This window comes from Mercurialis annua, linkage group LG3, assembly GCF_937616625.2.
Source record: "Mercurialis annua linkage group LG3, ddMerAnnu1.2, whole genome shotgun sequence".
Lineage (NCBI taxonomy): Eukaryota > Viridiplantae > Streptophyta > Magnoliopsida > Malpighiales > Euphorbiaceae > Mercurialis > Mercurialis annua.
Genome location: NC_065572.1, coordinates 70,143,521 through 70,167,661, shown reverse-complemented (window position 1 = coordinate 70,167,661; position 24,141 = coordinate 70,143,521). Strand labels below are relative to the sequence as shown.

General features: G+C 33.8%; 4 protein-coding genes, 1 long non-coding RNA gene and 1 pseudogene across 9 annotated transcripts; 2 read left to right on the top strand and 4 right to left on the bottom strand.

The window, feature by feature from the left end:
* Window positions 1–55: 55 nt before the first annotated feature.
* On the top strand, window positions 56–1,077 carry LOC126671432 (auxin-responsive protein SAUR50-like; annotated as a pseudogene).
* A 226-nt stretch (window positions 1,078–1,303) lies between these two features.
* Window positions 1,304–3,399, bottom strand: LOC126671431 (omega-hydroxypalmitate O-feruloyl transferase-like). The gene is made up of 3 exons (XM_050365200.2): window positions 2,979–3,399; window positions 2,420–2,881; window positions 1,304–2,340 (listed from the first exon to the last, which is right to left on the bottom strand). Exons 2-3 carry the CDS (start codon window positions 2,858–2,860, stop codon window positions 1,483–1,485), a joined length of 1,299 nt encoding a protein of 432 aa, XP_050221157.1. The 5' UTR covers window positions 2,861–2,881; window positions 2,979–3,399; the 3' UTR covers window positions 1,304–1,482.
* A 1,142-nt stretch (window positions 3,400–4,541) lies between these two features.
* On the bottom strand, window positions 4,542–9,944 carry LOC126671430 (DEK domain-containing chromatin-associated protein 1). Of its 2 annotated transcripts, none has more exons than XM_050365197.2 (11): window positions 9,202–9,944; window positions 9,068–9,101; window positions 8,140–8,219; window positions 7,855–7,914; window positions 7,585–7,698; window positions 7,420–7,500; window positions 7,252–7,323; window positions 5,998–6,538; window positions 5,246–5,343; window positions 5,124–5,154; window positions 4,542–5,039 (listed from the first exon to the last, which is right to left on the bottom strand). In XM_050365197.2, the coding sequence occupies exons 1-11, from the start codon at window positions 9,700–9,702 to the stop codon at window positions 4,870–4,872; spliced, it is 1,782 nt and encodes a 593-aa protein (XP_050221154.1). In that variant the 5' UTR covers window positions 9,703–9,944; the 3' UTR covers window positions 4,542–4,869. The 2 variants fall into 2 exon arrangements, with proteins under 2 accessions (XP_050221154.1, XP_050221155.1); XM_050365198.2 differs by having other exon boundaries at window positions 7,585–7,695; window positions 9,202–9,943.
* Window positions 9,945–10,681: 737 nt separating this feature from the next.
* LOC126675359 (SWI/SNF complex subunit SWI3A) lies at window positions 10,682–13,795 on the top strand. The gene is made up of 7 exons (XM_050369992.2): window positions 10,682–10,838; window positions 10,935–11,461; window positions 11,552–12,052; window positions 12,745–12,914; window positions 13,014–13,063; window positions 13,273–13,436; window positions 13,549–13,795. Exons 1-7 carry the CDS (start codon window positions 10,751–10,753, stop codon window positions 13,744–13,746), a joined length of 1,698 nt encoding a protein of 565 aa, XP_050225949.1. The 5' UTR covers window positions 10,682–10,750; the 3' UTR covers window positions 13,747–13,795.
* Window positions 13,796–14,389: 594 nt separating this feature from the next.
* LOC126671336 (ACT domain-containing protein ACR4-like) lies at window positions 14,390–17,041 on the bottom strand. Of its 4 annotated transcripts, none has more exons than XM_050365106.2 (8): window positions 16,959–17,041; window positions 16,533–16,631; window positions 16,304–16,349; window positions 16,056–16,170; window positions 15,832–15,899; window positions 15,155–15,757; window positions 14,975–15,079; window positions 14,390–14,907 (listed from the first exon to the last, which is right to left on the bottom strand). In XM_050365106.2, exons 2-8 carry the CDS (start codon window positions 16,586–16,588, stop codon window positions 14,566–14,568), a joined length of 1,335 nt encoding a protein of 444 aa, XP_050221063.1. In that variant the 5' UTR covers window positions 16,589–16,631; window positions 16,959–17,041; the 3' UTR covers window positions 14,390–14,565. The 4 variants fall into 4 exon arrangements, with proteins under 4 accessions (XP_050221063.1, XP_050221061.1, XP_050221060.1 ...); XM_050365104.1 differs by having other exon boundaries at window positions 16,856–17,005; XM_050365103.2 differs by having other exon boundaries at window positions 16,767–17,003.
* Window positions 17,042–22,728: 5,687 nt separating this feature from the next.
* Window positions 22,729–23,691, bottom strand: LOC126674307 (uncharacterized). The gene is made up of 2 exons (XR_007639503.2): window positions 23,384–23,691; window positions 22,729–23,271 (listed from the first exon to the last, which is right to left on the bottom strand). It is a non-coding gene; the product is annotated as an uncharacterized LOC126674307 (long non-coding RNA).
* Between the last annotated feature and the right edge of the window lie 450 nt (window positions 23,692–24,141).

Below are 24,141 nucleotides of genomic sequence, written 5' to 3'. Positions count from 1 at the left end.
AAATTATTCAGAATAACACTTTACCTTAATTTCATTAGCTTTTGCGCATGGCAAGCAGACGCCTTCTAATAATAAACTCACAAAAAGGAAACGATGAACCTCGTTCATTTTTGTCATATTCAGATTTATTGCGTTAGACCATATGAATTTCAATTTTCTATTCTTTTTTTTTTCCTTCAAAATCCTCGAGCTGTTAGTGCCGTTGACAATTCTATATATTATAGAAACCTTCATCAACCGCTCTGTTCATCATTTATCTTCAGCTAAAGAATCTGTTTCTTTTTCGGGTTTTGGTTTGAAGAATGGATAGTCAAATAAGGACTAAATTGAAAAGAAACGTGATCATCAAGGCATGGGAAAGATGTAAATCTTTAGGTTCTAATTCTAACAAAAAAAATTCAAGAAACTTCAGCAATTCTTTTACTAAGAGCCAGTCATGGCACTGCACTACCAAAACAAGATCATCATCATCATCGAGAGCGCCACACGGGTGTTTTTCTGTATATGTAGGAGAAGAGAGACAAAGATTTGTGGTCAAGGCAAAATATGCTAATCATCCATTGTTTAAAATGTTACTTGAAGATACAGAATTGGAATACGGGTTTAATAGCGACGGTCCGTTGTTGATTCCTTGTGATGTTGATTTGTTCTATAAAGTTTTAGCTGAGATGAATTGTACAACCAGAGAAGAAGACATTAGTACTGGAATTAGCTGTAACGGTTCTTTATCTGTTCTTTGCAGTCCTCAAAATTCTGTTTCGAAGAGGTATGGTTCGTAGAAGATGCTCAGTTCATCCAAAATGTTGAAGTTGAATGCGACAGTATGACTGTGTATATTTGTGTTCAAGATTCAAACTTCTTTTTTGTGATGTTTTAGGTTAGTTATGTTGTCATATACTAAATAGGTGTATAAATTGATTGTTTTGTGTTGATTATGGATATGCAAAAGCAGTTATGAGTTTAAAATGTACAAAATTTTGTTCTTCTTCAAAACATAATAGTTTTTGCATTTTTTGATGTGAAATATTGAGTTTTTGTTATATGCCATTACAATTAATGAAGCCAAATTCAGTGTTATTCTGTTTAAATTTCGCACTTTATGTAGTATTATGTTCGCAACTATTTTAATCAATTCTCCCCATCCGGGGTTCAAACTCACTTGGCGAATCGACTAAAATAGTTTGAGCCATGTGAGATTGAGCATATGCTACTAAATCTACTGGGGAATATTGGTTAAAATCGCTGCAAATGTTCGAAATTGGACTAAAATTGCAAAGTTCAAAAGCTTTAATAAGAATTGCTATAAGTCGAAAGAATTTGATTTTACTGATCCGTTAAGCTTCATATTTATTTGGGTACATACTATAATTGATGAAAACATAATACAAATAATCCATTGAACTAATACAGCAGAAGATCAAAGTGTTGAATTAAGTATTACAAACACACAACAACAAAAAAACAGATGTTTTTGATTGCTCATCAAATGTCCACTAGTTCTTGAAAGATTTTCATGGCAGAAGCTGGCAAACCCAGAAGAACATTGATGCTTCTCCTCTCTTTTCCATGAGAAAGAAATAAAATTACTTCCTTCTCAGGCAAGGCAACAGGCCCTGATAAAACAGGCTCTCCCCACCCAAAATCACTAGTATGAAAAGATAGCCTAGACCATGTTGTGATTAAAAGTGTTGCAGCAAGAGAAGGTCTGGTTCTTGTAACTTCAAAATAGTCTACTGCTGATCTCATATAGCTGTCACCAACCATATTAACTGCCTCCTGAACTCGCTTTACTCCGAATGACAGATTGTTTTCGGATAACTCGCCGGCTTTACAGAGAGAATTAGTTAAGACAATTGCATTACCAAAGTAGCCATCAGGAATTGGTGGCATGAATCTAGACCGTCCATCGACAGCGAATAACAGTTTTGTCTGTTGATCAGGTAGCATTCTGAGTGCCTGGCATCTAGCTCTCCATACAAATGCTGAAAGAGCTTCGAAAGTACTGCACTTAGAAATGGATCCATCTTCCATAGCTTTTTTCTTGAGATGTTGAAGCTTCTCAGGATCGAAACAGAAGGATCTGTAAAGCATTTCTTCTTCATAAAGCTGGCTGGTGTTTGATATATCTTCAATCTCAGCAAATTCATGATGTGGAAACTCTATCTTGGGCGGGTTACGAGGTTTCAGTATGCTTCTGTCTGTAAATGGAGGTACCTTCAGAGGCAAGCCTCTTGCAGATTCACCCCATGAATTCACAAATTCCATTGCACCTATTCCGTCGAACATACAATGGTTCATACACAGTCCTAGAACAAATCCCCCACATTTGAATCTAGTCACCTGAAATGCAATATCAGAATTTTAAAATCTCCGAAAAAGTAAATTACCCCAATTAACCAAATCAAGTAATATTATAAACCTGAGCGACCAAAGGAGGTATCTGCAATATGTTTTCCGCACCAGGAATGTCGTAAACCAACTTCCCGAGCGTGACAGGGTCGGGTTTCGTAGTGTCGCCTATCTCCATTAAAGCGCAATTCGCTTCAGCTTCGACAAGAACAGCACCTTCTCCAGTGCAATCCACTATAAGCTTCCCTTCCGAGCTAATCGTTAACCGCCCGGCAAGAGGATAGTAAGGAACAAGAACTTTTGATAAAGCATTTTTAATAACTTCCATAGCATCCTCATTTCCTCTAACATCAGACTTAAAGCAGTAAATAGTCCGAACTATTACAGCAATGTTTTGGTCAAGGTTAGACAGGAAATATAAACCCTTTTCCGTCTCCTCTGCAGGTGGCACCAAAGTTGGTTCATTGTGCTTAACACTAAGTTGAAAAGTACTGCCACTAACATCAGCCATTGAACACACTTTTTCAAGAACCTGAGAGACCAAAGAAATAAAAAACTCAACAATGCACAAGATTGGCCAACTTTCTTGAATAAAGCAAACAGAAATTATAAAAAGAAGATTAACATACCAGAAATTTGAGACAAATGGGCTGTAGTAGAACTTCTTTTTGTATTTTTTTCGTTGGAAATGGCTCTGAGAGTATTATATAGGAAAAAGTGGAGCAGAAATTTGACAATTTGTGAGTTTTGGTTAACAAAATGCTACGACATGACAGAGACAGGTTTATATGTCATTGTAATGTGAAGAGATTAAACAAGAAGCTTAGAGCTGCAAAATTGTGGAAAAAGGTCAGAAGGGGTTGTGGTAGGCTACTTGCCAAGGAACCAAAATATTACCAGCAAGCAATGCTGGCGTTAGAAAGAAGACCGACCTTTTAATAAGTTGGTGGGGTTGGCGTCCGCATATTGATTATTTGGCATAATTTAAGACTTATTTAACCCAATTGGTTTCTTCTTATTTTGTAATTTACTGAATGAATTGTGTCGCTTTAATCCCTCTTGTTTTGGATATTTATCGTAATATATTGAAAAAATCTACTTGCACCTATTGAGTAATACATTGACTGAAGTTTTTAACAAGATATGAACCAAGGCTAACACCACAAAGCCCAGAGTGCATAATTAGTACAAAAAAGAAGCAACTTTAGGCATGCATATATGGTTCGGAAAAGAGACAGACCAATTATTTTTGCACATTGCAAATTCATCAGGAAATTTTACTCTGACAACTGCATGACTAGAAATATGCGGGTAGAGTAGAGAAAACACTTTTGCAAAACTTTTTCCAGGAAATGCCTTAGCAATTTCCTTCACCCTTAATTTCTCTAATCGATACCAATACTGGATATTGTAATAGAAGCTAAGGATGTGTAAATACATAAAACTGAAAATTCTCACTTGTTCACACTTCTAATTGGGGGTACAATTCACCTTTTACTAGCAAACAAGAGCAATCATGAGCTAGATGTTTCTTCACCAATCTGAAAATTAAGGCATTAATGCATTTTACATCAACATTGTATGTTGTATGCAAACACATCCTTCATGAGCAAACAACAGTACTCATGCCAACAAAATGGGAACTGAGTGTTAATCATGAAAAAATTGAGGTCATTACCGTGCCTACTAATCATCATGACCATGCAACACAAGTTCCAATAGCTGCCAGAAAAGAATGAATCCCATACTAACGTGAAAATAATAGTACCTATAAATTGAGTTAACAGTACCTAAAATTTCTCAATAGGAGTCTTCAGATTCTAATCAAAATTAGTCATGCGGTAAATGAATCAAACAAATAAAAGCAGATACAACCAAACACCTGAATAGAATGACAAGTCAACAATTTTCCAAAACAATCATATTAGACTCCATGGAGAAAATGAAACCCACCTGCAGCATGTTCTCTACCTCAAACATGCTTCTCTTACATCAGCCAGGAGCTCCAAATATTCAGGCAATGCCAGTATACATAACCTGTTTAATGGCACATATACTCGTACAGCTATATATAATAATGAGACAATACCCATAAGTCCAATCATATACTAAGAGTGCAGACTGCTGAGCTATTTATCTGCTATTATTAACTTTCAAGACATAAATCAAAAATTTATAAGGCCACCTCTAGCTGATCAGCATAGAAAGTTATCATTTAAATAAATAAAGAAAATCATTCACAGCTAATTTGCAGAAGCATTCCTAAATACCTTTAAAAAGGCCTGTAAAAGGGAAACACTAAAAATTACATTATCCTCAAGACTAAAGAGTTACAAATGCATATGGTACAAATTAGACCAGCAGGTTATCTGCATCAGGAAACAGTTGTGCCATAAATATTGCAATGGCAGGTTACCATTTGTAGCTATTGAAAGCCCCTCCAGGGATGTGATTCCCTAAGAGAACACCACATACCTCATTTTCCAGAATGCTCAGGTTAATCACCCACAATGAAGTGAACTAAGCATCATCATCCCCATCTTCATCCTTGACAGATTCATCAACAGCCTCAGTATTGTCTTCAACTTCCTCCTCTTCATCCTCCTCATCAGACATCATGTTTATCACCTCTGTAATAATGTCCTTCACCTCTGCTTTTCTATGCATTAGATCTACACCAAAGTGGGTACCTAATGAAAAACAGTACATGTACCGTTAGTAGTGTTGAATTACAAGACCAATAATTTTAACTGATGACGGAAGAGGAAAAGTACCAAGCTGCCGGAGAATATCAGATAAAGTTGCCTGGAAATTGACATTAGCAGAAACTTTAGAAATGACATAACTAATAAAATTAAGTATCTAGTATTCAACAACAAAAGAAGACCATGCTTACAGTATTAAAATCCACTTCCTTCAGAATTTCTACTACAACTGCGTGCATATCTTCTCTAGTGGGCTGTTTCTTAACCTTCTTGCTGGATTTTGGTTTGCCTACATTTCAATAATGCAAACAATGACTCAATTAACAGGTCTACACAATTATGTAAATTTCATTACAGAAAAAGCAGAAAAACACTGTAAATGCAGAAAGAAAAAAGAACAATAATAATTATTAAACAACACAACTGAACACAGAAATGCAATTACAATAGCTTTACAATAGGTACAACAATCTACTAGAGGCTTGTCCAAAAAAGTATCTATGCATCACAGCTAAACAAAACTGCTGGAATCTTTATAATGCCATGATGCCCAAGAAACTCTTCTCTAAACTCTCCTATCCCTTAAAGAAACAATTTTCTTACTCTTTGCAACTTCCCAATGTAACAACAGCTCACTCCTTAACACTTGAGATAAGAGTTCACCTCATTTTCACTTCAATTAGTTAAGCAGATATACAACAAATATACAACTTTTGTTGCTAACACGGTCAAGTTACCTCTCCTAACAGGTTGCTAATTTGCTATATAGCTTTTAGTTCATCTTCTAAGGGTCAATTACAGTCATCCAAAATGCATGCAAAACATTAAGTATGTAGCAATTACAGTACATATATAAGCTACCAAATCAATAAAAGAAAGATGCAAACAGACTGATAAGAAAACAAAAACTTCACAAATCAAGAATAAACAGAAAATACTGCACCTTGATCCTTTGCAGAAGCCTTTTCTGTCAATTTGGTTGCCTGTTTCTTGCTTGAGCCTTTGTCCTTGTTAGGAATACTTTTGTCTTTTGGACTTTCCTTTTCAACTTTCTGTTTCTTAGATGAAGAAACCTTAGATTTGGAATGTGAACCAGTTTCATCAGTGTCTTTTGCAACTTGCTTTGATGATGATCCAGAGGACTTTTTTGTAGATTTTGAAGGACTTTTGATAGGCTTTGTGGTGCTCTTTTTTGAAGATGTGGCTTTATCTTTACTTTTATCCCCTGAACTTTCCTTCACAACTTTCTTAGATGTCTGTGGAGTGGGTGTCTTCTCCTTTGCACCATCCTCTTCTTCATCTGATTTGCTCTCCTCATTATCGCTCTCTTGTTTTGGCGTGCTATTGTTTTCATCATCATCATCTTGCGAGTCATCATTAGCATCCTTATCGTTCTGTGATTCAACTTTATCCTCATCTTCATCATCCTCGCCCTTTGAGGAATGCTTCCGTTTTTCACCAGATTCAGATGTTCCCTTTCGCTTCTGTGGATCAGAAAGAAAAAGAGTATTGATTATCTTCACCAAAGAAATTGCAGTTAAAAAAATTAATAACTCATCCAGAAACCACTTGACTAATCTATACAGTTCAACAGATATGAGATAGATTTTCAAAGAACAAGCCTATTTTTCAAATAAGAGACCCATATACCAGTTGAAATGGGTGTGTAATAAAATTTCTCCATCCTAAGATTCAGCAGAGACCTTAATAAATGTACATAAAATCCTAAAAGATATAGCAACAAAATAAGATCTATTCAATCATCCCAAATATCTATAAGCTGTCTCTAAATGCATGTGAACTCGTGCAATTTGAAATGGTAAACAATTTTGCATACATTCAACAAGGCAACAATACTATAAAAAAGACAATTTGCCAAATACTTAACATGAAACTACAGAAAGGCAATACAGTCTGTCCCAAGAGGCAGCACCCAAATAATTCGCAAGAAGGACCATTTTTCCCATGCTTTTGATTTACAACAACAAATCAAACTGATATTAGATTACATGTAAACAAGATAATATATGAAAAAAAGATTTTCACCAAAGCAAACAGTTTACTTCACAATTTCCACATAATAAAACCAATGATCAGCATCAGAAATCAATTCACATAAACAAGACATGCCCATTAAACAGTTTATAAGAAAGAACAGCAGTATCAGACATTTTAAGCAGTACTGCCATATACAAACCTTAGCTGGTGTAGCTGATGCTTCTCCAGGGCTTGTATTTTTTCCAGTGGTGACCTTACGCTTCTTTCCTTTCTGAAATGGAAATAAGCAGCAAATTTAATTATTTCACTTGAAATTGACGTATATCATAACATTCCAGAATAAGCAAAATTATTCAATTCACAATACCTGTTCCTTATCAGCAAGCAGAACATCAGTAGTAGAATGTGGGGACTCCAAAAATTCCAATAATTTTACATTGAGTTCTTCCTGAAAAAATAGCCCAGAAAAGCAACATAATTTAACTGAATCTTTAAATTGCAAAACAGTAACTTTTGGAGAAGCATTACAAACCTTTTTCCTAGCATTCTTATTGATTGGAATATTGAGCAAATCACAAAAATCTATCAACTTTTCTTTAACACACTTGTCAAGTTTTTCCCTTAATTTTGCTTTATGTCTTTCCTGCTAAATAAAGAGAACCAATCAATTGAAACATTTCCTAGAGCAAATAATCATTTAACCATGTATAAAATTGGTTAAACTATGAATATTTTTCTGGCCCTGGAGAAAGATTCTGCCAGCTAGTATACATCAAAGTTAATGAAATTAAACGTTGGTTACCTCATTCTCAGCCCAAACAAAGCCAGAAAACTGGCCTATATTTTTCTTTAGATTGTATGCCTGAAACAATCAAACAACCAAAATGACAATGTTGAATAACAATCAATAAAAGCAGGAGCAAAATAGCTACATCAGAAGATAATAGGTGATCTATTTCCACATAGCATGAATTTGCAATCATGAAGGGTGAGTTGAAGCCCGCAATCTATATATACTGTATATGTACAGGATCAATACACACTTTGCTTCTAAATAGAAGCAACTGAGAATAAGTTAAATGAGCACCTTTGCTTTCTTGCCAAAAAGTATTAGGTGAAGCATATGCAGATTGTCATCCGGTTTTCTCTTGGACAACTTGAAAGCCACTGAAAAAATTCACAATATTAGATAAAACAGAGAGGCCGTTTTGCTACAACAATGAAGTGGAGTAAAAGTCAAAAACTTCATCAGGACAATTACTTTGGTTTATGTTACCAAGTTAAGAACAACTCTGTCAAGCCAAGAATTTTTTTACATCAAGTATCATATGAAATGAAACAAGGAGTATATTGAGTGCCTATCCCAATAATGAAATTCTCTCAGAAAAACTAGCTTCAAATTCACCAAGAACAAATAATTGAAGATGTCATCTACTTGTAAATGGAATTTAAATTCCACCAGAACAGTTATATCATTGGAGATTTAAACTCCCTAAGCTTCATCATGTATTATTGCCACCTAACAATCTAGATTGAGGTCAAGATCTTTGTTTCACCTTTTAACATTCTTAAATAGAAAACATTTCTATGGTACGAGACAAAAGAGAACGTCCATAAAATTATGGATACTAATATCCAAAGTCTGCCTACCTACCACATATGAAAGACCTAGATTCACGACACTGCTAAGAATTTTTCAGCAAATGGCAGTGTAAATTACTAGCAAGAAGTCCATTCCACTGCTTTGATAAAACCAACTATATAAAAAAGTGATATTTTACAAATTTTACTACACTTAACACCCTAGATCTAGCAAACAATGTGATTACAACACTTAAAGCAGATAATTCTAACAAACTAACTTCACATCAACTTCCAGAGTAAGTAAATGAATTGTCTAACCACAGTTGTAGACAAGCAAAATCTAGGTCTACCTATATATACTGCCATCATTCAACCCTTAAAGAAGTAAACCACTAACTGGAAATACATTAGAGTAAAATACAAATGCATACCATTGGGGATATCTTTGAGCTGAGTACCGCGTCCCTGCAACCAATAGAAAACACAACCAAGAATTCGATCAAAAACCCCTAATTTTAACAGAAAAAATATTAAATAAGAACAAAAACAAAACTCGAAAGTTTACCTTCTCAATAGAAACCGGTTTGGTAGCTGATCTAGGAGGTTCAGGTATAGAATACCTCTCCACCATCTTCCTTTCTCTAGTCGGCCTATCGCTACTCGGAGTCACCGACTCTTTTTTCTCTACAGTTTCTTTACTCTGTTTCTTCTCACTCCGCTTCTTCGACTCTCTCTGTTCTTTTTTCGCAGAGCCTCCCTTCTTTTTCTTCGAATTCAGGTCCTCTTCTTCATCCTCGTCGTCCTCCTCTTCGTCTTCTTCTTCCTTCTCCTCTTTATCCACGTCAGCTTCTTCCTTCTCCTCTGTATCCACGTCAGCTTCTTCTTTTTCCTCTTCGTCCTCGTCACCGTTTTTCTCTAATTCTGGTTTCTCTTTGAGCTCCTTGTCATCTTCTTTTTCCTTAGGTTCTATCTCCATCTCTTGTTTTTCTTGTTGCTTGGGATCCTCTGTTCCTTCAACGGGAGCTTCCTCCTCTGATTTCTTCTCCTCTAGGGTTTCACTCGCCATGGTCACCTCTCAAATCAAAATTAAACCCTAAATACAGATCGGAGAGACGGGAATTTGGTGTGGGGAATAGAGTAAAGAAGAGGAGTAGTGGAGAGTGTTCGTGTGTGATTTTAGGGATTGGGAATTTTATTTTAGCGGGCTGGGAATATAGAAAAATGAAAGAGAAAGGGCGGGGATCTGAATTTTTTTGGATGAAAAACTAAAATGAAAGCGGGCTTTTGTTTTGGGAGTTAGATCTCGGGGCGGGCATTGCCCAAATTTTTTAGTTTTGGAGGCAAACTAATGTATTGTCTTTTTTTCAGTACCTTAATAACCCTCTTCTGTCTTACTATCACTTAAATAAAAAGGTTACATATACTTAAATTTCAATTTTTTTTATGAATAGTTTAAAAAAATTAATTATTTTAAAAGAAAACAGTCTATTTGTGGTCAATAATATTATGAACTTGTTATTATATTATATTTAGTTTCTATCACTTAGGTTATATAATTCACATTGGTGAAGGATATTTCTCAGATTAAGTTATGTTTTCATTTATAGACAAGTAAATATGTTAAGCTCATAGTGTTGCAAGCTCCCTGTCTGTTGTGTTGGATTTAGACTTCAGGTAATAAAATTTGAGTTTCCCTTGTAAAAAGAAAAAAGAAACACATTGGTTAGACAAATCTAAATATACAATTGGATATTTTTGATTCAAAACAGAACTTACATTTTCATATTCTATTGAGAATATTTGGGCCTACATTTTCGTTATATGGGCTTTGTGAAAAGTGCATGAGAACGCGTAGATGGGCCTCTACTCGGATGAGATGGGGCTTGAAATCTGTTAACCCTAGCCTAGGCCTACAGTTGTTGACACACACATGGCGAACGTTATTATGAGATTGAATTTTTTAAGTTGATTCTATTAGCTCAAAACAAATTTTTCAAAGCGAATACGACGACGTTTTGGTTTTATGTATACAAACCGCCTAGAACCCTCGATTACAGCCAGACTAAAATATCGAAAAAAAATTACTCTACGCACGCACAACTCAAGCTCCCAATATGGAGACAACGCATCACGACCCGGATCTTAAGCCGACCCGACTAAACGAACCAGAGTTCGACCTCTACACCATCCCCAGCCACTCCAGTAAGTCACTCTCTTATAAAATACTGTTTGTTTCCCTAGAAAATAAAATTGTTTTTTCTCAGAAAATCCTATTAACTTTTGCCCTCCAACTCCCAGGTTGGTTTGCGTGGGACAATATCCACGAGACAGAACGAGCAGCACTTAAAGACTTCTTCAATGGAACCTCTATTACAAGAACACCCAAAATCTACAAAGAATACAGAGATTTTATCATCAATAAGTACCGCGAAGATCCTTCTAGAAGGCTCACGTTCACCGAGATCCGAAAATCGCTTGTCGGCGATGTTTCCTTGCTCAACAAAGTGTTCAAATTCTTGGACAATTGCGGATTGATAAACTTCGGCGCTGATTCGAGTCGGTTTATCGATTCGGAGACGGAGGAAATCGGTAATTTTAGGGTTGAGGATGGGCCTCCGAATGGCATACGCGTTGTTGCTATGCCTAATTCGTTGAAGCCGCTTGCCGCTCCGGCTCGATATTCGGAGAATGTGGAGAATTCGTCGAAATTGCCGCCTTTGAGCTCACATTCTGATGTTTTTAGTGTGTCGAGGAAGTTAAAGGAAATTGTGTGTGGTAATTGCGGTGAAAAATGTAATTCCGTAGGGCGGTATGAGTACACTAAGGTAGTAATTGCTAAACATTTTGTTTGTTTTATTTAGTAATCCAAATTTAATTGCTTAATTGGAATCTTTTATGATGGTTATGTTGAGCAGGGTGATTATATATTGTGTTCGAAATGCTTTGTTAGTAGAAATTATGGTGAAGGCAGGTTGAAGGATGATTTTAAGTTTGATGAGAATGATGTGGGTAGAAATGGGGGACAGGGAGCTGTTTGGAGTGAGGCAGAGACTTTACTTCTGTTAGAATCTGTACTGAAGCATGGGGATAACTGGGATCTTGTTGTTCAGGATGTTCAAAGCAAGAGCAAACTTGATTGTATTTCTAAGCTACTTGAGTTGCCATTTGGGGATGTTATTTTGAGCTCTAGAGGCTGGAATGGCAATTCTAGTGGATTGAGTGTGAGTGTAAACGATTCTAAACAACTTTCGGTGCCTTCGTTGGAGAACCGGGACATAGTGGAGAATAATGAGGATCAATTGCATGAGCAGAATAGTACGAGTGAGCAAAATGGAGATGCTGCAGAGGAAGGCCCTCCATTAAAAAGAAAATGTATTTCTTCTCTTTCGGATGCTGGAAATTCTTTGATGAAACAGGTAGGTATATTTGCCTGTGACCACTATCTATTGAAATTTTAAGCCTGTGAGGATGTTAGAATAGTTCTTGTTGGAATTGAGACACCTTTTCCTTGAATGAAACAGTTAAAAATGAGTTAAATATAGAAGACCGTATTTATGTACTTAGCCCTTCTGATGTTTATTGTTTGATATCTTTTAATTTTGATTTGTTCTTAATGGAAAAAGTCCTTGCATTTGACTAGATCAGATGGTGCTTCTGTACCTAGAGATAATCTTTGCCGAGTCCCGACTAAGTATATGTAATATAGTTCAAGATCATCGAAATTCCATTTTGTAACTTCAGTAGCTCAATGTGAGATTAGAAATTAAAAATGTTTCTGTTCTCTTTTTTTTTTTTTTTATCAACTCCTGCTGTCCTTGTTCTCCTCGAAACCCACTTATTTCAACTCCTTTCCTAACATTAGGATTGCCATTGTGCCATTGCTTCTGAATGAAAGAAGAAGGTTTCCAATGTGCTTGAAGAAAGAAATTTGTGTGAATCAAATAATCTCGAATAGGCATGTGGAGAAATAGTTTATGTGTGTGCTGCCATTTGTAACATAAAAGTAGGTGTATCTCTATAATATCAGGATGTGTTTATGGTTGCTGCTTTCTCATAATAATGTTTAGCCACCTTGTTTTATTATATGTAACTTGCTGTTTTTCTTTAGGTCGCTCTTATCTCAACCTTTGCTGGCCCAGATATTACATCTGCTGCGGCTAAGGCTGCTCTTGGAGCACTTTGTGATGAAACCTTATGCCCAAGGGAGATTTTTGATGGAAAGGAGGATTTTCCAGCTAAAATCTTATGGTCTCCTACTGGAGATTCCAAGCCAGAGAGGTAGTCTGTTTATATAAATTTGATGTTCTCTTTCTCTTAATAATATGCTTTTAGCTCTTTCTCTGTTACTAAATATTTTACTTCCAATATTTTGTTTAGAACCCATGAGGTCGGAGATTCAGAGATAATTAAGAGGCCCACTGATTCAGGTAAATGCAGTTTCCAAATGTTCCTCTTGATTTGTACTAATCTCATTATAGATGATTCTTCTTCCTTGATGATATTGTTTAGCAAGTCTTGTTTTACATATCCTAAGATATCAATCCAATTAATTGCTTCTTCAAGATGTTTTTTAGCCGTTCCATTTCATTGCTTTGAGTATGTATTTCTTTTATCATGCGTAATCCTTTTACTCCAGAAACGGAGGAGACATATATGGGGCATAACGACGTGCCTTTGACTTTGCGGCTGAGAACAGCAATTGCAACTGCTCTTGGAGCTGCTGCTGCTCATGCCAAATTATTGGCCGATGAGGAAGATCGAGAAATTGAAAATTTAGTTACAACCGTACTCGAGGCACAGGTTGGTCAAAGTTTACTGTTTCTTTTTCTTTTATATTGTGTGAAAATTTTCCATCTTTGAGGCATGCAGTGGCTGATGTATTTTTTTTCCCTTTAAATGAATGGGACAATAGTTTAAAAAATTGCAGTACAAAATGAAGAATTTTGACAATCTGGAAGTGATAATGGAGAAGGAACATGCTGAACTAGAGGATCTGAAGGAATCATTAATGGAGGAGCGGATTGATGTTGTACAGAAAGCAATTGCTGCTGGCCTATCTAAATGGAGGGAACATTCTTTTAGTAAACCTCAGACTGGGAGTGTAATTTGATATCAAAATGCTATGAGATAGTGGTAGAATAGACTAGATTTAACATGAATCTTATTGTTTCGCCTTTTGACAGGTTTGTCAAAGACAAATTACCTTTCCTAACCAACAGCAACCCCATTTGCAATTAGGCCTCTTGAGCATGAACCTTTTTTTTTTATGAATCACAATATTGTTGTCAACCTGCTAAGATCAAGCTTCTAGGTATTAATATAGAGTACAAGTTATGTCGGAAATAGTCGTCGAACATAAAACATGCTATCCAGTTTGATGGTTGAGTGGTTTGATTGTTGGATTCCTGCATCATTTGCTAGTTTTATATTAAATTTGATTTTTAGTACACCAATCTCCCATAAATTTTCAATTCATTTTCAAGTGTTGAACCCAAGACCCCAGGGAGTATTTTGGCTGCCGATCACTATTTCTGATACCATTTGTATGTCAACTTTCTATTATCTTGAAGAAGAAAAAACTACAAAATAACCTACTGTCTGTCAAAATATTTAAATATATATATACTCTATTATTTTCACTTTATACTTAAAAAAAATCACTCAATGTAGAAATGTATTTTAGATAGTTTTGTGGTTTTCCCTTTTTATTTGCATCTGTATAGTACTGCCTGTAGCAGGCATCATGTGCAACATAGTAAAAGATCAGTTTTCATTTCTCTTAAAAGATAAAAAGAACTTTGTACAATCTCAGCACTTCTTTAATCTGTACAATTCCAAATTCAAGTTATATCAAGCCAAGTGAAGGTAGAAAATTGAAATAATCTGCAGCCTAGTCTGTTGATTTAAATGATGCTAAAGTAGGAAACTATCATGAGTAGGATTTAACGAGTCCAAAATTTTGGAAACTTCGACCTTTGAAGAAGCTCCCAAATAGGAAACTTCTAGTTCTAGGTGCCTTCTCTGGAAATATTGTTACATTCAGTTTTCTCACATGTAATACATTCTGTCCTACTTGTTGCTGAATAAAATTGACAGTTTTGGAGTCTACAGAGCTCCCTGAAACATCTGTGACAAAGAAACTATTTTTCGCTTTTCCTTGATTCGTTGTAACTTCCGCTCTTGTGATATTCAATCCGTTTTCGCGAAGTACCCTTGTAATATCAGAAAGGAGTCCAACTCGGTCATCTGTGTATAGCTCCAGTTCTAGTCCCTTCAAGAAAATTACATTTCTGTCAATAAATGATAAGGAGAAAACATATAACTGCAATGCTATATACCTCTGATGCTCGTCTCTCGATGGCTGCCTCAAGACACTCTGCGACTCGCTGTCGCTCAGCTTCCGAACTGACAGGGAGTCCATCAATATGCCTAATATAGAATTCCTACAAAATGGAAACCCCGAAATGAAACACGACTAAATAACATTTTTTCTAAGAATTGATCATAAATATAATTACCTGATAAGCTTCTTTTCCAGCAGTTATGACAGTTCCATGGAAAACTGCATACTGCATATCTGTCAGAGCGAAAACGGCATCGAACAATAACTTTGGCCGGTCTCTACACCTTACAATAACGACTGTGTAATCTCTATCAGCACAATCAGAAACAATAACATAAGGTTCTACTCTATTCTTCGTTTCGCTCTCAAGCCTTTCAAAGTCTCTATCAGCAAACATCATTTGGTGCAATCTTCTTCCTGTGTGTATTTTTTCCTCAGGGGCAGAAATGCATATTCTTGGTCTTCTAAAATTTCCATTGCCATTGCCTTTTAAGACATTAGAAAGTAATTGCTCGATTAAAGAAAGCCGATTTTGCTCTTCGACAGCAGACCCAGTTGACTGTTCTGTGATGTGCATTACAGCTGCTGCTCTAGCATTGTGTGTCCATATCTCAGCATCTACTACATTGCAACCGAGATCCATCAATACTGCAGATACTTCTGACAGTAAACCCGGCCTATCGGTTCCCGATAGTTCAATCAAAGTATGCTCTTTAGAAGGCAGCATGTTAATAGAGTTTTTTATTGAATTAACCACATATGTATCTGTTTCAAGAGCCTGAAAAATATAGTTAGCAAATTATTTTCAACGAGTAATCACCAATCAACAGAGTAACCATAACATCAAAATACCTTCTGTATGTAATTGAGAATGCCTTCATCTTTCACCTTGTTTCCATCACTGTCAGTGACGTAAAACACTGAAAAAATAAAATTGAAATAAGCGGTCAGCTTTGTTGCAGGGAAAATTTCTCGAGTTCTACATTTCAACAGTTCGTTTCTGCTTTGAAAAATGTCCTGTTTTCAGTATTTTTAGAAAATAGTACTACTCTTCAAGAAACAGACTACAAACTTACCCTCCATGAACCACACTCCATCAGAAGATATGTATGCCTTTGTTATCACAAGATTCAGGTCCGTGAGAGCTTGAACAACAGCAAGTAGAGTACCATGGCTGTTGACAGTATCCACCTAAACCAAATGATCACACAGTATAATTTTTTTACAAAAACAGTATTAGTATATTCATGATCGAGTCACTCTAATAAACATGTATCCAAGCCAACTTCATACATTATATAACAACCAAAGACTCGAAGTTTACCTGTATTATTGTGGCGTGCGCACAACTATCATTATCAATCAAAACCCTGCAAAAAAAAAAGTAGAAGTGAACAAAAATTATCATCAAACAACTAACAGGAACTGAGTTTAAACTAGAAACAACTATGACAAAACATAATCTGAATAACGGATAAACAACAAACACTTTGCCTGCAGAATTTAAATTTTTCCAATTAATTACAAACAATGCAAAAGTTGAGAGAAATTACTTGGGAGAGTTCATTCTTCTGACAAGCTTTGCATACTCATCAATCTCATCGCCCATTTTTAACTTTCAAGAATCTCAAGAGTCTTGCAAAAACACCCAGCTTTAAATTTCAAGAACAGCCCACAAAAACAAAAATTGTTAGAACTTGGAACTTGAACTTAAAACTATAGCTATTTATATAAAACAAGAAACCTGAAAAGCAAATGATAAAAGGCAGCAAAGGCGGTTGATTTACCCGCAAGCTAGCTAACGTACAATGCTAAGTATATTGACTGGTTGGAATTGAAAGAATGCAATTAATGAAGAGTTAAGACGTGACCTTACTTATCTACACATGCAGAGTAATTATAAAGTTGTTCAGTAGAGATCTTGTTGGTGAAATTTCTCGATTTCCAATATATTTTTATTCTCAGATTGGAGACCGTACCTTTAGGATTATAGCACATGCATTATCCTTTTGCTCAGCCGCTATATTCTAACTTTTCTTATGTACACGTTGTTAAATACTCCCTACTTTCCTCAATTAAGAAGTTTAACACGTACTTTCAAAGTATATTAATTCGTATAGTTTAGCCTTAATCATAGAAAAATACCTTTGTTTTTTTATTTTTTTTCGTTTATAGCTTAAACTTTCAAAATAATCAATTTTAACCCATTTTTTAATTTTTAATTTTAATTATAGTCATTTGTTTAAATTAAAGTGGAAAAGGTTCAAATATACCCTTCATATTTGGATTTCTTTTTAGTGAAAAGGTGAATTAGAACAATTTGAAATGCATTTTAAATTCTTTTCCTCTCTAGTTTGAAAAAATAGCTCCCATTGAAACGAAAAATTGAAAAATGGGTTTAAATTAATAGTTACATCATAAACGAAAAAGATTGAAAAGGTGGGATATTTTTTACAATTAAGCCTATAGTTTATGAATTCATAAAAAAGGCCTATAGTTTATGACTTTTATGTGACATTTTGTAGATGTATTTGATGAAAAAGTATATGAGAAATTGAATATATTAAAATTAATTTGTATAGATTTGCGTTTACTCCTTGTTCTGTTCTAAAGTAATGGAAGCATATGAGTGACAGAATCAAATCAATTAAGGTTAGGATTTTTATTTTAAGATAAAAATGAAAATTTATATATCATAACTATATTGAAATTAATTATTGAATAAAAAAATTGGAAGTTCGGTTCATCAATTTTACTTTTTGATTTAATTTATTGAAGCATCAAATAAAAAAATGAATAAGGACCTAATTTAGAAAAAAGCTAATTACTTAAAAAAAACCCACCTTGTAACATTTATTCGTTTATACCCTGTCTTAGAAAAAAGTTCATTTGTATACTTTTTTTGATTTTTCATTTTCGTCTCTACCCTAAAGAGCTAATTTGACCTCTTTTCATTTAGAAAAATATTCAAAATGATCCTTTATATTTAGTTTATATTCTAACTAAACATTAATATTATTAATCATTTATAATATTTTCATCCTTTAATTAATTTAATTGTCAAAAATTTAAACTTTAGGGTAGAGATGAAAACGAAAAATCAAAATAAAGGGTACAAATGAACTTTTTCCTACGTGAGGGTATAATCGAAAAAATGTTATAAGATGGGATTTTTTTTAAGTAATTAGGCCTTTAGAAAACAATAAAATATAATTTGTAATGATTAGTTAGTCCATTTATTTTTTACAATAACATCAAAATTCATTAAAAATTGATAACAACATAAAAGATTGTGAGAAAATTTGATAGATGATTTTTTAATTTTTTATGGGATATATTTCAATTTGTTATTTTTTTATTTTATAACAAAAAAATTAAATACATAAAATATAATAACATTTTCCACTAAACTCGAGTTGAGTTTAGAATGTTGTTTGAAATTGAGTTGAGAGTTTAATCTCGTTCGAATTCGATCTCGGTATAAAACTTATGGAGTATAATATCAACTCAAGCTCAATTTGACATAATTTAAACTTTTGGTGGATAAGGTAATGGATAGAATGTTTAAGGTAATGAGAAGGCAACCAAGGATTGAAAGGGATGAAGAGCAAGACAATGATGGTTGAACTCATTTGAAGACATCAGTTGGAAGAAATCACTTCTCGTTTCATATATTGTCATTAATCATAGGAAAAAGAAAAGAAGACGATCGATGGAGAAACAATGAGCGTGGCGCTATTGGGCAGTGACAGTTTTTCATACCCTACACACGACAATCTATCAATTCTCCAACTCTTCTATTCATATGACAGTACTCGCTAGTCTCAGGACAGACAGTTTGGTTTCCTATATCCCACCTTCCATAAATGATAAAACAATGATTAGTTTATTAAATCTTTAAAATTGCTAAGAAGTTTCGTTTATGAACTGTATTTACCTATTTAGGTTTATTATAAACAAAAATTCAATAATTAATTCATTTATGCACACATGAATACATGACAACCACTAAATTATTATGAGCGTCTATTCCTTGTTAAATGAAGGCCGAACGTACAAAAAAACTCCTGAACTTTCCGAGAAAGTACAATACAGCTCTTTTACTTTTTCCTTGCTCAAATCGACCCCTCAATTTTTTTTCGAACAAAAAACCCCTTCTGTCTAAAATCTCCGTTAAATGATGACGTGGCACATAAGAAAAAAGTTTAAAAACATCCTTAATGTTTAAAAGACTTACCAATTTTATACTTATGAACTTTTTAATCATTTTCACCCTCTTCTTCACTTAAAAACCTCTAAAAAAAACCTACTTAATTTTCATCCTAAATAATTCTAATAAAACACTAATAAAACTTAATTAAAAAAACGAATTAATTTTAATATCGTCGTCAACTACCAAATCCATCGCCGGAACCCACCGGAACAGTCCCATTCAATTTTTTTTTTAAATTTTTTTTCAATTCATCCTCAAAAGAGGATGAGCAGATCTTGTTCATCCTCTTTTGAGGATGAACAGGTCGTGTTCATCCTCAAAAGAGGATGAACAGGTCTTGTTCATCCTCTTTAGGATGAACTTCATCCTCTTTGAGAGGATGAACACTGTTCATCCTCTCAAAGAGGATTATTTTAAAAAAAAAATTCAATTTTTTTGTTAAGATTTAAAAAAAAATTAGTTGAATTCCGATTAAATTTTGCGTGTCTAATTAAATTTTTATTGGTTTAAATGGACTTTGATGTGTTTAATTAGATTTTTAATTGTGTTTTGTAGTGTTTAATTAAGTTTCAATGTATTTAATTAGATTTCTATTTGTTTTAATTGTGTTTCAAAGTGTTTAATTAAGTTTCGATTGATTTAATTGAGTTTTAAGTGGTTTTAACTTATAATTTTATTTAATTATAGATATTTAAAAGAAAAAAATGATGAAATGTGTTAAAAAAATTATAAGTATAAATTTGGTAAGTTTTTCAAACATTAAGGCTGTTTTTAAACCTTTTTCATATGTGCCACGTCATCATTTAACAGATATTTTGGACGGAAAGGGTCTTTTGTTCGAGAAAAAAAATTGAGGGGTCGTTTTGGACCCAAACAAAATAAAAGGGCTGTCTTGTACTTTCTCGAAAAGTTCAGGGGTTTTCTTGTACCTTCGGCCTTAAATGAAATTGAGAAATAAGCCATCTGAATTGAGCCGCAGACGTTTATATTCAACTTGTTACATGAATGCGGTGTTTATTTTAATTCAATCTCACTTGAAGCTTTAAGTATTGAATTCGATTCGATTTATTAAATTTTTATAGTATTCATGTTTAGTCGGAACTTCACCTGTGCCTTATATTTAGATGATAAACATGACGAGTTTGAATTCGTTCCTTTAGATGAGTTTGGCAGACCAAACTCGACCGATTAACTACCTAACATAAACCAGTGTTTGAACTCGTTCATTTGAACTAACAAACAAGTTCGAGCTGGGCCCTCTTCGAGCGGAGCTCTCATCAAGCTAGCTGCTTGGTTCAGTTACAGCCTTAAAACCAAGTTATTTATCAATAGTACAATTCAATCTTAGTGTATGTGTATGTTAAGTAGCATTCTTTAGGTAATTGACTTAATTTTTGAAACTTTATTTAAAAGCAACTCCCACATCATTTAAATTATATTCAGCAGTTAGATGGTGATTCACCATGGTTAAAAAATAGTACATACTAATAATCATAATCTTTATAACCCACCAATTACGCGGCATCAAATAAATAAAATAGTATATTAATATTGCTGCTGTCCTCCAAAATGATGGGGGAGGCAATTCTTGAATGCAAATTTAAGAGGCTTGAAGAGCATTACCTCCAATTTTGGGGTACAACACACGTTTTAAATTACATTATAGGTACTACCTGTTTGGTATGGTTGGTTCGACTCATTCCCAATGGCGGAGCCACATGGTGGATAAAAGGGGCATTTGTCCCTCTTATTTTTATAAAAATACAAATTTATTAAGTAATTTCTTTTAACATTTGTATTGTTATTTAGACGATTATTATATATTGACCCTCTTAGTTATCAATAAATTTTAAATTTTGTATATTATATAAATTTTTTCAATTTTACCCTTCTTAATTTCGATTCCTGGCCTGCTCATTCCTTGCTCAGTAGAATGAGCCATATTTGTTTATCCACGTCTCTTGCCAGTTGGTTGTTACTAATTTTAGGAGTTGAGCAGTAATAATTAGCCTCTCAGAATTAATTAAAAGAACCATATTTTAGTTATGCAATGAGACAGAACAACATAGTAACCACGTACATGATGATCTGGGTTTGGGCAGTAGGGTTGGTGAATGGTGATGAGTCTCTTTCTATGTAGTTTGCAAATATAGAGTCTTTTTAAGTGATTGACATATAGTCCTCACTTTAAAGCCACATGATCATTCCTAAATTGAAATATATAATAAATTGTATAAAATTATTCATGTAATCAAAAATTTATACTAATTTACCATAAATATAGTTCAAATTACCGATTTTTATCTTACTTTAATCAAATTTTTTTAAATATACTTATTCAATAAAATTGAATCCAAACATCAAACTGTTACTACTTTTTATTTAGAATATAATGTAAATTTGTTATAACTACGGATATGTATTAATTCATTTTGTTTAAAATAGATAACATCCTTGTTGTCAGATATTCACTCAACATTTCGAATAGTTCATGCTCTAAGCTGAAGCTCTTATATAATCATCACTATCTCTAACATTCTACACAATTGTCTATTGAATTTGAAATATGAATAATTACACGCATAATTTATCTTCTGTATATTTAATTAATAAAGCAAGAAGGTCGCTAAGAATTGATTTTTAGATTTTCAATCGTAAAAATTCTAAGGTGTAATGGCATAAAAAACCCAAATTTTTACGACTTTTTGCAATTCTATCCAAATTTTTTAATTTTTGCAATAATAGCCAAATTGCATTTTTTATGTGAATGTTTTTGAGTTTTTGTTTCATTTCTTGGGACTTTTACTATATTATTATACATCAAAAAATAATAATAGCTTAATATCTTAATTGAAAACAATAAGTTTAACCATCAATTTGGCTATTATTGCAACAGAAAAAAATACAATTTGGATATTATTCAAAAATTAAAAGTTTGGATAAAATTGCAACAAGTCATAAAGATTTTTTTTTTTTTTTTACCATTAGGCCAAATTCTAATACCATATAAAATACTCCAATAACTCAAACTGTTAGGACTTAGGTGATGCTCACATATTTATTATTGTTATCTCTAATATTTGTGGCTTTTATTTATAATTTGAATTGATCTAATTGATTGTTGTTGGATGGTTAATAATGAAATGGTAGAACAGAGAAATTTATTTCATTTAGCTGGGTTTGTTACCGTAATTGAATTGTGATGGCACACACCAACCTGTAGCCATCCTTCTTAAGTAAAGCTACAGCTCAATGCTCAACTAATATTTAAAGGCTTAATGGCGAAAAAAAGTCAAAACATTTACAATTTGTTTTTAATTTTTATAATAATAGTTAATTGTTTTTTTTTTGGTAATAATAGTCAAATTATTTTTTTTTGCAAGTTTGGCTATTATCGTAAATAAAAAAAACAATTTGGCTATAACTACAAAAATTAAAAAATTAGTTTAAAATGCAACAATTCGTAAATGTTTGACTTTTTTTCGCCATCAAGCCACATTTGAAACAATACCTAATGAAATAAACTACAACAAGTATAATACACACAATCTCCAAAGATTTAACAGATTAATCTACTAGTGACAATACAATAAAATTAATTATTGTAATCATCACTTGAGATAGAAATATAAATACAGATATCACATTACATATACATATTTTTCTTAATAAACTAGTAGAACAATATAAAATTACAATAAGTAGGGGAAATAATGTGACCTTTGAGTGCTTAATTAAACCCAATAACAAACCTATAGATCTTTTAACATCACATAGCAAGAAAAAAAACTTCAATACAGAAACTAATAATTGTGTGAATTTATCATCAACCTAGACAGATACAGAACTTTCCTGGAGTCCCATTAGCACAAGTTGCACTAAGATACTTCTCATGCAGAGCTTTTTTGCACTCAGCGACACACTGAGCAACTGTGCACGGGTTGAGTTGGATGCCAAATGAACCCTCCACAACATTTCCACACAAAACCACCACAACCGCCGCAACCACCGCCACAACCGCCACCGTACCCAACAAGCCCCATTTGCATTCCATCTCGCTTTCTATTATTGTTTGTGTCCTGCAAAGGGACAGTACGTACCAAACTTATTTATAGTGTTAAAAGATTCCCGCATTAGCATACAAAATGATTTGTTAAATGAATAGAGATTACACAAAATATTAGCATATACCAAATGTTGTGATCTGAATAGCTATGCAACTTTAGTGTTCTGTGCTTACTTCTGCATCCACCCAAGCACAAAATATAACTTCATTAATTGGCCAATTTTCTCCAAGATAAGTGAACATGGACCAATTAGAAATCAACACGCAGAAAAGGTATAGCTTTAGTTTATTCCACCATAGATATTGTTAGATTTTCAGGTTTCATTGGCCAATCGCTGGTTATGAATCTTTCTGAATTAGATATGCGAGGGCCAAGGCTATGGTGACATGTATCAGTCACTTTCCCAATGAATTATAACTTAACTTAGCGCAGGCGATGATTGTCGTCACTGAGATACTTCGTTTATTCCATTGAGACATTTGTAAATAGTAATACTAACTAATTAATCTAAGGTTTGGATTATAGTAATGATTTGTGGTATGTTTATTTATGCAGTGAATTATGTTATTTTTTTGCCGACAAGTCATAGTGGAGTTCTGAATGGGACTTTAACCGTGCAATAAGTGAGGTACCAAACTACATTTGTTGCCTATAGAAGCGAAATTAAAAGGAATGCAGGTGAATTGGACTACCTTTTAAGTATCCGAAATTGGATAAAAGAAATTGAAATCAACTCGGAATAAATTCAAAATCAACTTGAATTTGAGGTCACGCAACTCGAGTTTAATCTCAAGCCCAAATCAAATAGTTTGAAATAAATAGATATGTGGCGAATTTTAAACGAGTCTAGATAAACTTTTTACCCAAATGAAATAATACTTC